We start from the raw sequence: 14,622 nt of genomic DNA on the forward strand, positions 1-14,622 counted from the left end.
ACTACTCTACTCTCTCTCTCTCTCTCTCTCTCTTCTTCTCTCTCTCTCTCTCTCTCTCTCTATATATATATATATATATATGTATATATATATATATAATACACACGTAAAAATATCGTATGTATATGAGGCGGGCACGTGACAGTAGTGTATACGCGTATGTGCATGTGCGCTTAAAGTCTTCTCATCACACAGCGAATTCCTATAAATTACATGATGACATGATGATTATAACTAAAACGTTATTCTTTTACTCGATTGCCAATGACTTATACGGTTGGTACTTTTATCTCCTGTGTCTGGTGGCCAGCATATTGCGTAACGGTCGCTAAATGACAGTCATATCCATTATTCCTTTAAATTCCACACATATTCAATTAAGTGTGTTATTCACTCCGATAGGAATACATAACCGTCACAGAAAATGTGCCGCAAATGACAAAATCGCCATCAACAGTTCCACTTCCCGACTATGTCGATACTTGAACATGCCCTAATGGTAGTATCTAATTTCGCACGGTCGGCTGGCGGAAATATGTTTTTCGGCGTTTCCTATAGTGTCTGGAGGTCATGGGGGTGACGGTGAGGTTTGGTGGAGTTCAATCTGATATTTCAGTTAAAGTCTAGAGGAGGATTTTAGCTGAGAGTGTCTGACAGATGTCCACTGGATCGGAATGGTTGTGCTGCATCACGTATACTAAAACCGATTCCCTCCCCACTTGGATATGTTGGTCGACCGGTCATTCTAGGCTTGAAGTTGTGAGTTGGCTTAGTTTTAACGATGCTTATGGCATCCTTTATAGATTTATGGAAAGAGTCATAATTACATTTAGTTACCAAAAGAAAGAACAGCCAGGCACCTTCCAGCTGCACATCTGCAGCTGCATGTAGCACAGGGACGTCTATGAGTGACGTGTTAGTTAACAACATGAACCTTACTATAAGGATACATGCATGCCGTTGTATCAAACAATTGAAATATGTACCAAAAAATGTGAAATCAATGTGATATGAACTTAAAAGCTTCAAATTGATTTTGAATTTGAGCTCGAATTCGATAAAGGAACTGTATCCATAATGTTTTGCGCAGTTAATAAAATTCATAGTATTTTGAGACCGACTGACAGAGAGAGACAGATGTTAATGTTGACATATTTCCTTTCCTCGCACGCTGTCCAAGGAGTCCATTGTAACGGGCTGGGGATCGCCCCCGTCACCCCCAACAAGGTCAAGGGCATGGAAGGCGAGACCGTCACCCTCCCCGTGCAGAGCAAGGTGGACCTGGACAAGGTGATCGTCGTGACGTGGAGCCGGGTGAGAGACGAGTCGGGCAGAGAGAGAGCCGCCGTGTACATGTACTCAGTCGCCTCCGAGGGCCACGCCTTGAAACCACTGCAGGGGCGGGCCTCGTTAAACATGGACGGGTCGCTGCGGATATACGACGCCAAGCTTTCCGACGAGGGCCTGTATGTCATGACACAACTCATGGACGGCATTGGACAAACGGAGGAATACGTCAAGCTTATCATAATCGGTAAGAACCGCCTTCTCAATATTAGATATTTCCTGTAATTATAAGGACTTGAAAATACGCATCACACTTGTATAATGAGTATCTTTTATAGTCAATTTCTCATAGTCAATTTCTCATTATTATCTAGTGAAGACCGTTCTGCGTAGCAGATCTAGACACCATTTTTGCTAGTGACTTCTTTATGCGATCAAAATGACAGCTGTTGTTCTAACAGTGTACATGTACTTGCTAGTTTCAATCGTAGCCTTTTGTTGAATTAGTCCAAGCTTTCCATTGGGAAATTGTAAATATGTCCTAAAAGCTAAATTAGCCAAAGAGGCTCATATAGGAGATAGCAGGCGTTTCGCCATCATCTATTTCCGGCATGAACCGTCTATAAACTTGCTGGATCGACCCGAACAGACCTATTACGGATCCATTTCAAAATTAGGGCAAACATTTATTTAGAGAGAACCCTCGCAGCATAAGTGATTGCTCCATTAGCTCCGTAAAGGCCACATTAACACAAGCAGTAGTTGTATTTTATGTTTTGTTCCTGGATACAGATTACTGTGATCTAGAAAAAGTGCCCAAAGCGTCAGTCTGCTCCGCAAGGCATTTTGGCATCCAGACAAACGCTTAGCACCGAGTTGACATTACACATGTTATAAAAGGAGACGGATATCACTTCATATGGGTGGTTTTCATCAATTAAAGCTCGGAGACAAATATTGAAGGAAATATCAGTATATTTTAAAGAATCTTTTATGACCGTTATGAGCTAGGTAAGATGGGGGTCTGATTTTCTTCAGTGACAGACCAGAAGCACTCAGCCAGGAACACTGACAAGCTGACCAATTGCTGAAGCTGACATTCTCTTTCCATTGTTACTTGTGTTAGTGCTACTGCTCTCGTCTATTCACTTGAACCCCCATCTGCACCTGTTCACATCTGGCCCTGGCCTTCGTGTGTTCCTCACTTCTACAACTTTTCTAGTTTCTTTAAGAACGTTCTTCACGGATTGCATTCCTTTTCAATTCAGTAAGTAAGATGCTCTCAAATTCGAAAAAATCAATATTCGGTCGTGCCTTCGGGGTTCCACTTGGGTAAGTGGGTAATCTTTGTTATACACAGATCACTGTTCCTCGACTAAGTAATATCAATTACCGAGGATTTTATGTGAGTCTGCTTCAAAGTTAAAATCTGCTTCAAAGTTAAAATCGCTAATCTGATATCGCACATATTGACTACAAAGTTCTCTTCTGGAATTTGTCATTAAATATTCAAAGAGCTAATTGTTTCCAGGTGGAAGAAGGGGATTCCCTTTCCAAAGCAGACACAGAGGAAAAGGAATTCTACTGAGATACCGAAGGCAACTTAAGTTGTGAATTATTCATCGTTTCAATCTTTTTTGAAACTTCAGCAGAATGCTCGGATCTTCGTTGGATGAAATTCAAATCCTTTGACAAGAGAAACGTTTTATGAGTTATGCTCATTTCCCTGGCAAACGCATGACAGATCTGAACGGACGCAGCTGGCGTCTACGGCAAAATTCGCAGTGTAGACAGTTTTTATTACAGACCCAGATCCCAATCATTCTGAAATTCAAGGTCTTTGTGTTGCACTGGTATCTTTACAAGCGGCGTCAACTCATATATTTCTTTTAGCTGGTGATAAATGCTATAAATTGTCTTACTAAAAGAACCACCTACAACGTCTTGGATGCTCTTCAAAAACTTTATGGTTGTAATGATCTCAAAGCGCAAAGATGGGTCCGTTATCTTTCTAGGCTTACAGGCATTAGATTTTACGTGGCTCAAGTCGCCATGAAGTCGTGTAATTACTCTTGATATCAACTCTTCGGGACCGTCTTTTATTGACGAAATTGATGTATCAGTTACAACATGCCGACCCATGAAAAAGAGGTAGCCCAATACGCGATAGCGCGCCATTACCTAGCCGGAAACTGTGATTAGTAGAAGTAAAGACTGTCTCCCGCTGTGCAAAAGTCAGGTTCCTTTCTTACAGATAACACTCTACAAGAACAAGGCCGATCGCAGTGACTGTAACAACTATAGGGGGATATCGCTTCTAAGCATCGTTGGTAAAGTGTATGCTCGCATCCTCCTAAATAGACTGCAACTCCTCGCTGATCGCTTCTACCCGGAATCACAGTGTGGTTTTAGGGCTGGTAGATCGACAACTGACATGATCTTCTCCCTACGCCAGCTCCAGGAGAAATGCAGGGAGCAAGGCCAGCCACTCTTTATGATGTTCATCGATCTGACTAAGGCCTTTGACCTCGTCAGCAGAACAGGCCTCTTTGAACTCCTTAGGAAGATTGGATGTCCCCCAAAACTCCGCAGCATGATCGTTTCCTTCCACACGGACATGAACGGAACGGTTCTATATGACGGATCCTCCTCGGACTCTTTTCCCATCAAGAGTGGAGTGAAGCAGGGTTGCGTGCTCGCACACACCTTGTTTGGCATATTCTTCTCCCTGCTCCTGTCTTACGCCTTCGACTCCTCCACTGACGGCGTCTACTTACACACAAGATCCGATGGGAAACTGTACAACTTGGCTAGACTACGGTCCAGGACTAAAGTGAGGACCATACCTCTCAGAGAGATGCTGTTTGCGAACGACGCGGCCCTCGCGGCCCACACGGAGAGGGCCCTCCAGAGACTAATTAGCGACCGCTTCGACCATGCATGTTCTCAATTTGGACTCACTATTAGCCTAAAGAAGACCTGCGTCAGCGCACAAGGCACAGACACTGTCCCCGTGATCAAAATGGGGGGCGTCACCCTGGAGGTTGTAGAAAAGTTTGCCTACTTAGGATCGACTATCACAAGAACGCTCTCACTTGATACTGAGATAGACGAACGGATTGGAAAAGCCAATACAACCATGGCAAGACTTACCACGCGGGTCTGGGAAAACAAAACTCTGACAGAACAGACAAAGATCCCCGTCTACTAAGCCTGTGTTCTCAGCGTCCTACTGTATGGTAGCGAAACCTGGGTTACATACAAACGCCAGGAACGCCGGCTGAACTCCTTCCACATGAGATGCCTTATGCGCATTCTCGGACTGAGCTGGCAAGACCACACACCACACAGCGTCATCCTGCAACGCGCAGGAGTACCAAGCATGTACTCCTTGCTCAGCCAGCGTCGCCTCCGTTGGTTGGGACATGTTCGGCGCATGGAGGACAGTAGGTTGCCAAAAGACATCTTATATGGACAGTTGGTGACAGGAACCAGACGCGTCGGACGTCCCATCATGAGGTTCCGCGATGCCTGTAAGAGAGACATGAAATCCTGCTCTATTCCCCTGGACAGCTGGGAAACACTGGCCATGGACAGAAGTGCCTGGAAACTGTCGATCCATAAAGGCATCATGGAAGCGGATGCCAAGAGAGGGTCAGAAGCAGCAGCGAAGAGGGCCAGAAGGAGGATGATGACACTGACTACACCTTTGCCCACATCACACATTTATACCAACTGTGGCAGAGACTGTAACTCACGCATCGGACTCTATAGCCACAGTAGACGATGCACTCCCAGGGTGGCGACAAGATAGTCTCTCGAGACTGGACTGCCAATGATGATTGTGTGGCTCCTCTGAACAGTATCATTCATTAACAGCATTCCGCCGGAAGTAAAATATAACAGAAACATAATATAACAAAATATCATAACGGTAAAGCAAGCTTAAAAAACTTGTTGATCATTTCCCTTATCAGCACAAGCAACACAATAAATTATACAACCACCAAATCAAATTATAAAGGTAACAGAAAACAAAAGCATGTGCTGAAAGGGCTTCCTCTTAATCATACTCATAGTTCAGGGGTGACTATCTGTTCAAACAAAAAAGTAACAGAAACATAATAGGAATCAAAATCATACCAAATGATAAACAGAATGAAAAATAAACTTCTCATCAATATATGCCTTCCATTATAGAGTGCCAGCAACATCTTTATCTTAGTTTAACAATAAATACAGAAAATATTTGTGTTTCAGTCATTTAATATCCATCATATCAATCAAATATACATGCCAAATGCCACAATAACTCCTGAGCTGTAAACATAACATCATTAAATCTGTTACTTCCAGGGATATACATCTGTTACTTCCAGGGACAGTATGCCACACATTTCTTACAATGTACTTGATGACTTTAATTTACTGTCTGAACCGCAGATTTCAAATATCACTGGGTACGAAAATACATAATAGGATACATACATAATATAAATTTATACTGTTATTATTCACGAAAATACAAGATCTACCGCGTCCACTGTTTTCAGAGTTTTCCCATTGACTACAAGGATTGCACAAGTGTCCTTTGGTGGTACTCTGATGAAGACTCTGGCCTCCTTGTTCTCTGACTTAGCCTTGGCAATCTCAGTGTCTCTGGCTGCCATCAGTTTGGCTCTTGCTTACTGGAGTGGACGTGGCAAGTGTCCGTGTACCGCATACCCCTTCTAATTGTCTGCTTGTAGTTTCTTCAGGATCAGTTCCCTGTGTTGTAGACTCACCAGTCGCACCAGCATGGCAGGGTTGGGTTGACTCTCTGTAGGACGAGACAGCCAGTGTACTGCCACCAAGGGAGGAACCACGCTGATACCAAGATGGCGTGACAGGAAACTGAGGACAACTTGATCCGGGGACTCTTCTTTGTGATACGCTAGGCCGCGGATTATAATATCTGACTTCGTAGAGTATCTCTCCGCAACCAGTGTAGCTCTGATCCGCTCACGTTTTTCACGTTGCAAAGCTTGTTGCAGCTCCTCAATATCTTTACTCTGGTAGCTGACAGACTCACGTAATCCATTCACCTCACCACTTAAGTTTTCCAACTTAGAATTCACGGCCCGTAACTGCTCAGACAACTCCACTCGGACAGACTTAAACTCAGCCATCACTTCCTCATGTAGTGACTTACTTTGAGTTGCTAGCAGCTGCACCAGGGGTCGTAACTCAGGCGCGATACTGCCAAGATTCAGGTCCGCACCACCCGCCGTCTTCAGAAGTGTGGGAGGGGGCACTTCTCCTGCACTTCGAGCTGCGTACGTGGACTAGTTTGCTCAGCGCTGCTCTTCCTCGCTCGTTTTGTTGCTCGCTTCCGCATCCAGACAGGTAACGGGTGACACAGCAGTTTGCAGATGGCGGAATACGAGTGTTTCGGAACGAAAAGACGACGGAATATGCTAAAATGTTTGAGCCTCACAACAACACGTCTCTACCCACGCGCCGCCATTTTAAATTTCAACCTAACAAAGCCACACTCGTCTATAAAACTCTCAATGGTATGTCCCCACCCTACCTCACTGCACTATTCGCTCAGTTATCTGACGTACATACACACAACACAAGGGCTCAAGGAGGACTACAGTTGCCAAAAGTTCAACTGGAGTACAGAAAGCGAGCTTTCTCGTACTCCGGCGTGATTCTTTGGAACAACTTACCATCTCATCTGAAATCGGCTACTACGTACACTTATACGCTTCAAACAAATATACAAACAAGACTGCCTGCCAATTGCACTTTTATATGCACATTTCGTCCTTTTACTTATTATTTATTTGATTTCTGTATGATTGATTTGATATCATTTGATGTATGCCTATTTTGGACCGCTTATTCTTCTGTTACTTAAGTTCGTGCTTAAGTTACCTAAAGGCTTATTTTAATTTGCCCCTTGATTGTACATAAGTTTCTTCAGCGATTACTTTATGTTGTATTATATTTATGTTTATGTTTACCGAAGGAAAACAATATTGTTTTTGTTCCATTTCTTGTTCTGTTCCAAACACTAACCTCTGACCTGGCAAATGGCCTCTCTTTTGTTTACGTCTGTCACCATAGTAACTGGTGTCGGGTTACACAATGTGGCAATTTCATAGTAGGCATTTAGAATCCCGTCACCATATACATATATGTGAATGTGTTTAATGTGTTTGAGTAAGAATTAACAGAGCAGACCATATGCGAAGGTAAACATTATGCATTTGCTTTTCAAATGTTACTTTTCTAGTGTTAATGTATTATTGTGTTTGGGAATTGCCCCCAAAGGTGCATTGAAAACCGCCCTCCAGGGCGATATGTTCTCTGGTTAAATAAACAAATAAACAAAATTTACTGCTTTCGATTGGGTACGTGCGTATTCATCCGTACGTCTGTAAATTAAACGCCACAATAACTTGAGAAGGCTTAGATATTTGGGCCCCATGGTTTTCGGTTTTGATATGATCTGGATATGGCAGGGTAACGAATCTTGGATGGTAGCTTTTTGCTCTGGAAAGAGTGTCGAGAGCTTGGTGCCCCTAGCAACTTTTTCTGGAACTGCAGGTGCGTTTTTTTAACAGAACCGGTTGACAAATCGTTTTCTCGCACATGTATCAATTGTGAGTATCCTTTCCTAGCTAGAAGTACTTAGGATCTTATGTTGTCTTTTACGAACAGCCTGCCCAGAGCTACCTGTTCCAACCAACGGCAACAGGACAAGAGGTCATTTCCATGTAGATACAGTCACCTTTTCCTGTAACAAAGGCCACGAACTGATCGGTTCTGAGAACAGAAGTTGCCAGACCAACCAGAGCTGGTCCGGCGTGCAGCCCATTTGCTCCAGTAGGTGACATATTTTTTACATTATTGTATAATAAAATTGTAATTGTGTATTGGAAGTGATAATCAGTTTACAATATAATGTAAAATACGTTTAACTATGTCCTGCTTTTGCTTTACATAACGCAATGCTGGTGATAAAAAATATGTACAAGTCTCTCGTCATGGAAATTATTTTTTTTTTATTGAAACAACAAAATACAAGACATGGTACAAGACACAGAGGTGGATACTCTAGCCGAAGCTAATATTAATCACACCCCTGACATAGAATACAAATTACAGGTATAACAATGACAATACAACAAATGAGCGTTCGTATATACAAAGCTAACGGCAATATAAATCATTAGGCAACTGTAAACCGTTGGGTATTAAGTATAAAGGTTTGAGTAAGGATCAGAATTTTTTTGTTAACGTCAAGACGTAGAAGGGGCGAACCCCTCAGTAAAAGATTAATACTGGCTTGGTCAGACAAGTTGCGCAAGTCAAAAGTAGAGCCTACTAGGCTCTGTAGGTTGCTGAGAAGGGTCACTCTATACAAGTTGTATACAGGGCAGTGCAAAAGGAAATGTACAATTACTTCGCATTTAGACCCACAGGTACAGGCAGAACTAAGAACTAAATTACGTTGATATAAACTATGATTTAAGCTGCAGGTCCCAATGCGGAGTCGAGTAAGGAGGGCGCAAGGGTACCGGGGGCCGTAACTAAAATGCGGATAAAGGGCAGGACGTACTAACTTAACTAAATGTTTTTTAAAGAGTGAAAGATTAAGAGAACGAACATCTACATCAAGACTATTCCAGTGTTGCGTTGCATATGGAATAAAAGACCTACGGTATCTAGTTATGGTACAAGACGGTAGCCGTAGATTGGATTTTTTGCGAAGATTATAAGACGTAGAAGCAGAGATTTGGGGAGGGATCAGGTCCCTAAGATACTGGCGAGTGTGACCGCATACAATTTTATAAAACATAACCAGTGAGTGAACATGGCGGCGATCCGATAGTTTCTCTCAGCCAAGTTCGGTAAGTAGCGAAGAGTAAGAAGAACCTCTTACTGCTCCTGAAACTGTAAGCGCACATTCATATTGGACACGTTCAAGCCTTTGGGAATCATGTAGAGTGCATCCGTGCCATATAATGTCAGCATACTCGAGAAGAGGACGAATAAAAGATTTATAAATGGTGTCGAGTACAGCTCGTGGTAATCTGAATTTCAGTTTGTTAAATGAGGACACACGATTGGATACCTTAGCAATCATGTGTGAAATTTGAGTTTCCCATGACATGGTGGAGGTAAGAAAAGTGCCAATATGCTTATGAAATTTTACAGATTCAATAACACAGTTATGAAGTAAAAGAGAAGGATGGTCAGGAGGGTTTAATTTCTTAGAAAAACACATTTCTTCAATCTTTAAAGGATTAAGTTCCATAAGCCAAGTTGAAGACCAAAGTGATATCTTTCTCAGATCAGAATTAAGTCGAGAAGCTGTAGAATCAGGATTATACACAATATCTAGCAGGGAACTATCGTCTGCGAAAAGAAACGGGCAAGTAGTTAGACCGTCCACCATGTCATTAATATAAACAAGAAACAAGAGAGCCCCAACACTGAACCCTGAGGTACGCCTGCGCCGACCTGTTTCCAATCCGAACATTGACCATCGATTACAACTCGTTGTTCTCTACAGGAAAGGTAACTGTGGAACCAATTGAGAACTGGGCCGTCAACCCCGTTTCTTTGCAGCTTAAAAATAAGTCCTTTATGCCAAACTTTGTCAAAAGCTTTAGAGAAGTCTAAATAAATGGCTCTGACTTCTCTATTGGAGTCAAGAGCATCAAAAATTTTGTCAGTAATACAAATCAGTTGATTGACTGTGGAGTCTCCGCGGATAAAACCCGACTGGAGATTATACAGGAACTTTTCGGACATCAGATGATTATAAAGGTGTTTAAATACGATTTTTTTTCTAAAACTTTGGACAAATAAGGAAGTAAAGAAACAGGGCGATAATTAGATACATTGTCGGGATCTCCCTTTTTGTAAATTGGACTAGGAAAAACCCCATGACAAAGTGATAGTTTGAAAACATATGCAATCTTGTCAGATATATAGGGACATATGAGTTTTAAGAAGCGATTATCAATACTATCATATCCACATGCTTTAGATACATCTAAAGAAGATGCATAAAGCTCAATCTCATCAGGTGTAGTGGAACATTCCAAAAGACGCAGATCAGTGAGGTAATCAAGTTGAGGGAGGCTAGTCGAACTGTCGTCTACAGAAGACTGGTCCGAGAAGTACTTGTTAAACAGAGTTGCCTTTTCCCTAGAATCTGTCACATAAGAGTGGCCAGACTTTAAAGGTGGGATGGTAGAACTCGCTTTGTTACAATACAAAGATTTAACAATTTGCCACCATCTCTTGCTGGAACAAGGAGAAAACGTTAGTGAGTCAACGAGCCGGTTATGGTAATTAGACTTAGAAAGAGATATTTCACGTACTACTTTATTTCTAACCTTACAATATAAAGACCACAGTACAGCTCTGTTTGACACTTTAGCCTTCCTGTGTATCTTGTCTCTTCGACGCATTAACAATCTAATCTTGGGAGACATCCAAGGTTTGTCTCTAGGTCTTACAAGAATGTCCTTGTGACGAACACATTTGCTTTTGGCTTCAAATATGAGTTCAACCAGCTTTAAAGCTGCATCATCAACAGTATTACAGTAAAAAAATTCATACCACTTAGTGTCAGACGAAAAATCAGCTAGTAGGGTATGGTCAATTTTAGGGTAGTCCCAGATGGTGCGGACATAAGGGCGAGGAGACTTTAAAATAGATTGAAGGAAGTTATTATTGGACCGTGATGGCATCCAGAAAGGGGAGACAAGACAGAGGTAGATTTAAAAAGTGATTTTGCATCTGTAAACAGTAGATCAATCAGCGAAGGGGAACGTGACAAGTCACAAGTCGTCTCACTAATCACCTGAGTGAGATTTACCATAACTGATTCTTGAAATAGGGCGTATCTATACGGAACCACTCAAGGCGGTTTACATGTGGTTTACCCCGAAGCCGGTTTCAAGTGGCTCCATCTGAACGCTCCGAAATCACATTAAAAGCGCCTCGATCCCAAGCCACTTCTAGAGGTGGTTTCGAATCGCTTTCCCCGCATCGCGATTTGCGTCTGAACGCAATGTGATTTCAATGTTACTTCGCCTGGTCATGGATCACGGAGTGATATTTCTTTTTTATATGCAATACCAACTTTTACGTGGCAGCAACTTAAAGAGCAGTAATGGTCAAATAATGTGTCCGTTCTAGGGCGAGTTTCACAGCCTCTGCCGGGACCACGTCGGCATTCGGCCGAGGTACGCTGGGAGGGGGGCATCAGCAAGCAGGTCGTTGACCTCTGACATTAATAACACGCCGCCTTGCGTGTTATCATCAAACAGCAATAAATGTAGCTCAAGCGTATTGTGTTCGGACACGGTTTCACAGGTGTGTGTTGCACGTGGACCAGATGTGAGGAATGTGAGTTACCCGAATCGCGCCTTGGGTGGTTCCGTATAGACACGGCCATAGTTTTGAGCCGACTGGTGTAATTGGATCACTGGCCCACCACGCACTTTGCTTAGCATTAAAATCACCTGTTATTATGACAGCGTCGTGGTTGGAAGACCCAGCTGCAAATACTGAGTCAGTGAATGAGTCAATGAATTCATTAACAGTACTGGAGTCCTGGCTAGGAGGACGGTAGTAAACAGAAAATATGATACGAGAGCACGCAGGGAAGAGTTCGAGCCAGATGCATTCAACAAACTGGGGCTCTAGATCAAAGCGTCTCTTGTATGCGATCTGGTGAGACATGTAAATAAGGACGCCACCACCGTGCCGGTTCCTGTCACGTCTTACTGGAGCTTGAAAACCATCTAGAGAAATGGCAACTGAGTCGACAGCCTCACTCAACCATGTTTCGGGGATAGCAACCACATCAAACTACAAGAGCAGACAACTCGTCCATTTTAGTACCAGCTACTAAACTATTTACATTGATATGCATAAAATTAATTTCTTTACGAGAGACAGGCCCTGGGTTGGGATGAATGTCTCCCGCTAGCAGGATCACAATAAAAGCGATACAAACTGAGATGTAAGTAAGAGTCTTACATGGGTTGAGTGTATACATACGGTTAACCTAGAGAATGAAATAAAAACCAGCGGAAAACATACCGATGACTGCCCTGTACTGCTCAGTGTCTATTGGCATGGTTTTGAACTCTTTCTCAGCAATCTAATTGGATCCGTTAAACTTTGAGTAAATGAAAAGGACATGCTCATTGTTGTGAACATAGATTGACACATAACAACAAAATAACAATGAAATAGAACAGATAAGTGCGACATTGCAAATACGTTCAGTCAATGTCAATCAAGTCAAAGTCAACAAAGTCAAAGCCGCCACAAAAACCGGGCTTACATAATACTGGATGTGTCTATTGTCCCTGATGAGAAGAATTGAAGTAGTCGTCGGGGGTTGTATAGGACTTGCCAGCAACGTAGAGAGTCATCGTCACTCCTCGGAGACGGAACTTGGGTTTTTGCTCCCTTGGCCTTGGCGTGTTTATAGGCATCACGGAGTAATTGTTTTTGCTTTTGTAGGGCAACAGGTAGGTGCTCACTTACCCCAACGCCAGATCGTGGTTGTAAGCGGTAAGCATGGCGCAAGACTACATCACGCTCAATCATAGAAACGAACTTAACAATAATCGGGTTACCGATTATCCGCGGCATCCGGTGAACGTTTACAAATGCAAATCTCCTGGCGTTGTCAACACTCAATTTCTTATCAATCAAGTCATAGGCTTCCTGGACAACATCTTCTCCATCCTTGAAAGGAATTCCCCAGAAAAGCAGGTTTTGTCGTTTGGGGTAGATTTCGTTTTGCAGAAGTTTGGCTTCCAGCTCGTCGATGCCCTTGTTGAGCATTTCTGCTTTTTTACCCGCGTCCTCTTTGACCGATTCAATTTCTTTGAAGGCAAGGTTGACGCTGTCTTGGGCACTTGATACTTCAAGACGCAGGCTCCTGATGTCTTCACTCATAGTTGTAACTGTTTCTGTAAGTCTCACGAAGCTTTGGGAGGTTTGGTTTGCCAGAGCAGACAGCTGACTTGCAATACTGTTCAGCGTCACAGTCGCCATCTTTACAGTCGGCCCCTCCTCTCTTAAGGATTCGTCAGAAGTCGAGCTCCGTGGATCCTGTTTCCTCTGCCTTTTTGCGCCCTTACGTGACGGCATTCAAAGGTAAGTATGTTGCCTCATCAGAAGTGACAAGTTTTCTGAAAGCCACAGGGGTGGAAAACAGGGAGAATGACGTGAAATGCCCGGCACGGACGGGAGAGTGATTACTGAGGACCCGTCAGCTCTGACGCCATCTTGAAAAAAAAATTACATGGAAATTAATATACATGTTCTAGTAGGACTTTGTTGCTTTCATCATTGTCCAATATAAAGTACTTTTATTGCCCTGATATAATTTTATCTGTGTTACAGGAAAACTCTGTCAGTCACTGATGGCACCTTCTAACGGCAACATCAGCGGCGGTAGTTCTTATGAGGACGTCGTTACGTATTACTGTGACGCTGGATACAAGATCAGCGGCGATGAAAAACGAACTTGCCAGTCGGACCAGACCTGGAGCGGCACTCAGCCTACATGCGCCCGTGGGTTGTTTCTTTTGTTTCACATGATTATGTTTCGTTGAGTTTTCTTTTTTTTTCCCAATTAAAGTAGTTCAGTCATTTCTGTTTGGTTTGGTGTGCTTAGTTGATGTCTTTGTGGCCTCTGCAGCATAGTGACTGCAAGTAGCCTTTTTTTAAAACTAAAACTACCTAGCATCCTACGTCCTCTCTTAGATAAACCCTGCCCAGAGCTACCGCATCCAACCAACGGCAACAGGACAGAAGGTCATCTTTACGGAGACACAGTCACCTTTTCCTGTAATGAAGCCTACGAACTGATCGGTTCTGAAAACAGAACTTGCCAGACCAACAAGAATTCCGAGATTTCATACCTCCATGAAATATGGGCTTGATATGTAAATGTAAATTTCCTCTTTAATTATGCAAATTACCTCCGCATTTACATGATATATGCATCGTGATGTATGTTAACTTTTGATTAACTTACAGATGTCCAAAGTATGACATTCCCATTATTCACCATTAAAAAATCATAGACTTTTTGCATAAATTATGCAAATTAGGTCATCATTTGCATAATTAGTATCTGTTGATGATCTGCCTGCCATAGGTTACATACATTACATGTATGAAAGTAGTATAATGTAAAACACTGTAATCATAGAATTTCCTCATTGAATATGCAAATAAAGTCCTCATTTGCATAATTTGCATTTAATCATGTACATCTCTCTCTTAGCTACGTAC

The 14,622-nt window shown here is 42.6% G+C and overlaps 1 protein-coding gene across 1 annotated transcript in view; it reads left to right on the forward strand.

The window, feature by feature from the left end:
- The first annotated feature begins 13,745 nt into the window (after nucleotides 1-13,745).
- Nucleotides 13,746-14,622, forward strand: part of LOC109481784 (tyrosine-protein kinase SRK3-like) — an 18,085-nt gene continuing 17,208 nt past the window's right edge. The window contains exon 1 of the mRNA XM_019784377.1: nucleotides 13,746-13,896. Coding sequence (XP_019639936.1) covers nucleotides 13,746-13,896 — 151 coding nt within the window. The remainder of the gene's footprint in view (nucleotides 13,897-14,622) is intronic.

Source organism: Branchiostoma belcheri, unplaced genomic scaffold (genome assembly GCF_001625305.1).
Source record: "Branchiostoma belcheri isolate BF01 breed outbred unplaced genomic scaffold, Haploidv18h27 scaffold11, whole genome shotgun sequence".
NCBI lineage: Eukaryota > Metazoa > Chordata > Leptocardii > Amphioxiformes > Branchiostomatidae > Branchiostoma > Branchiostoma belcheri.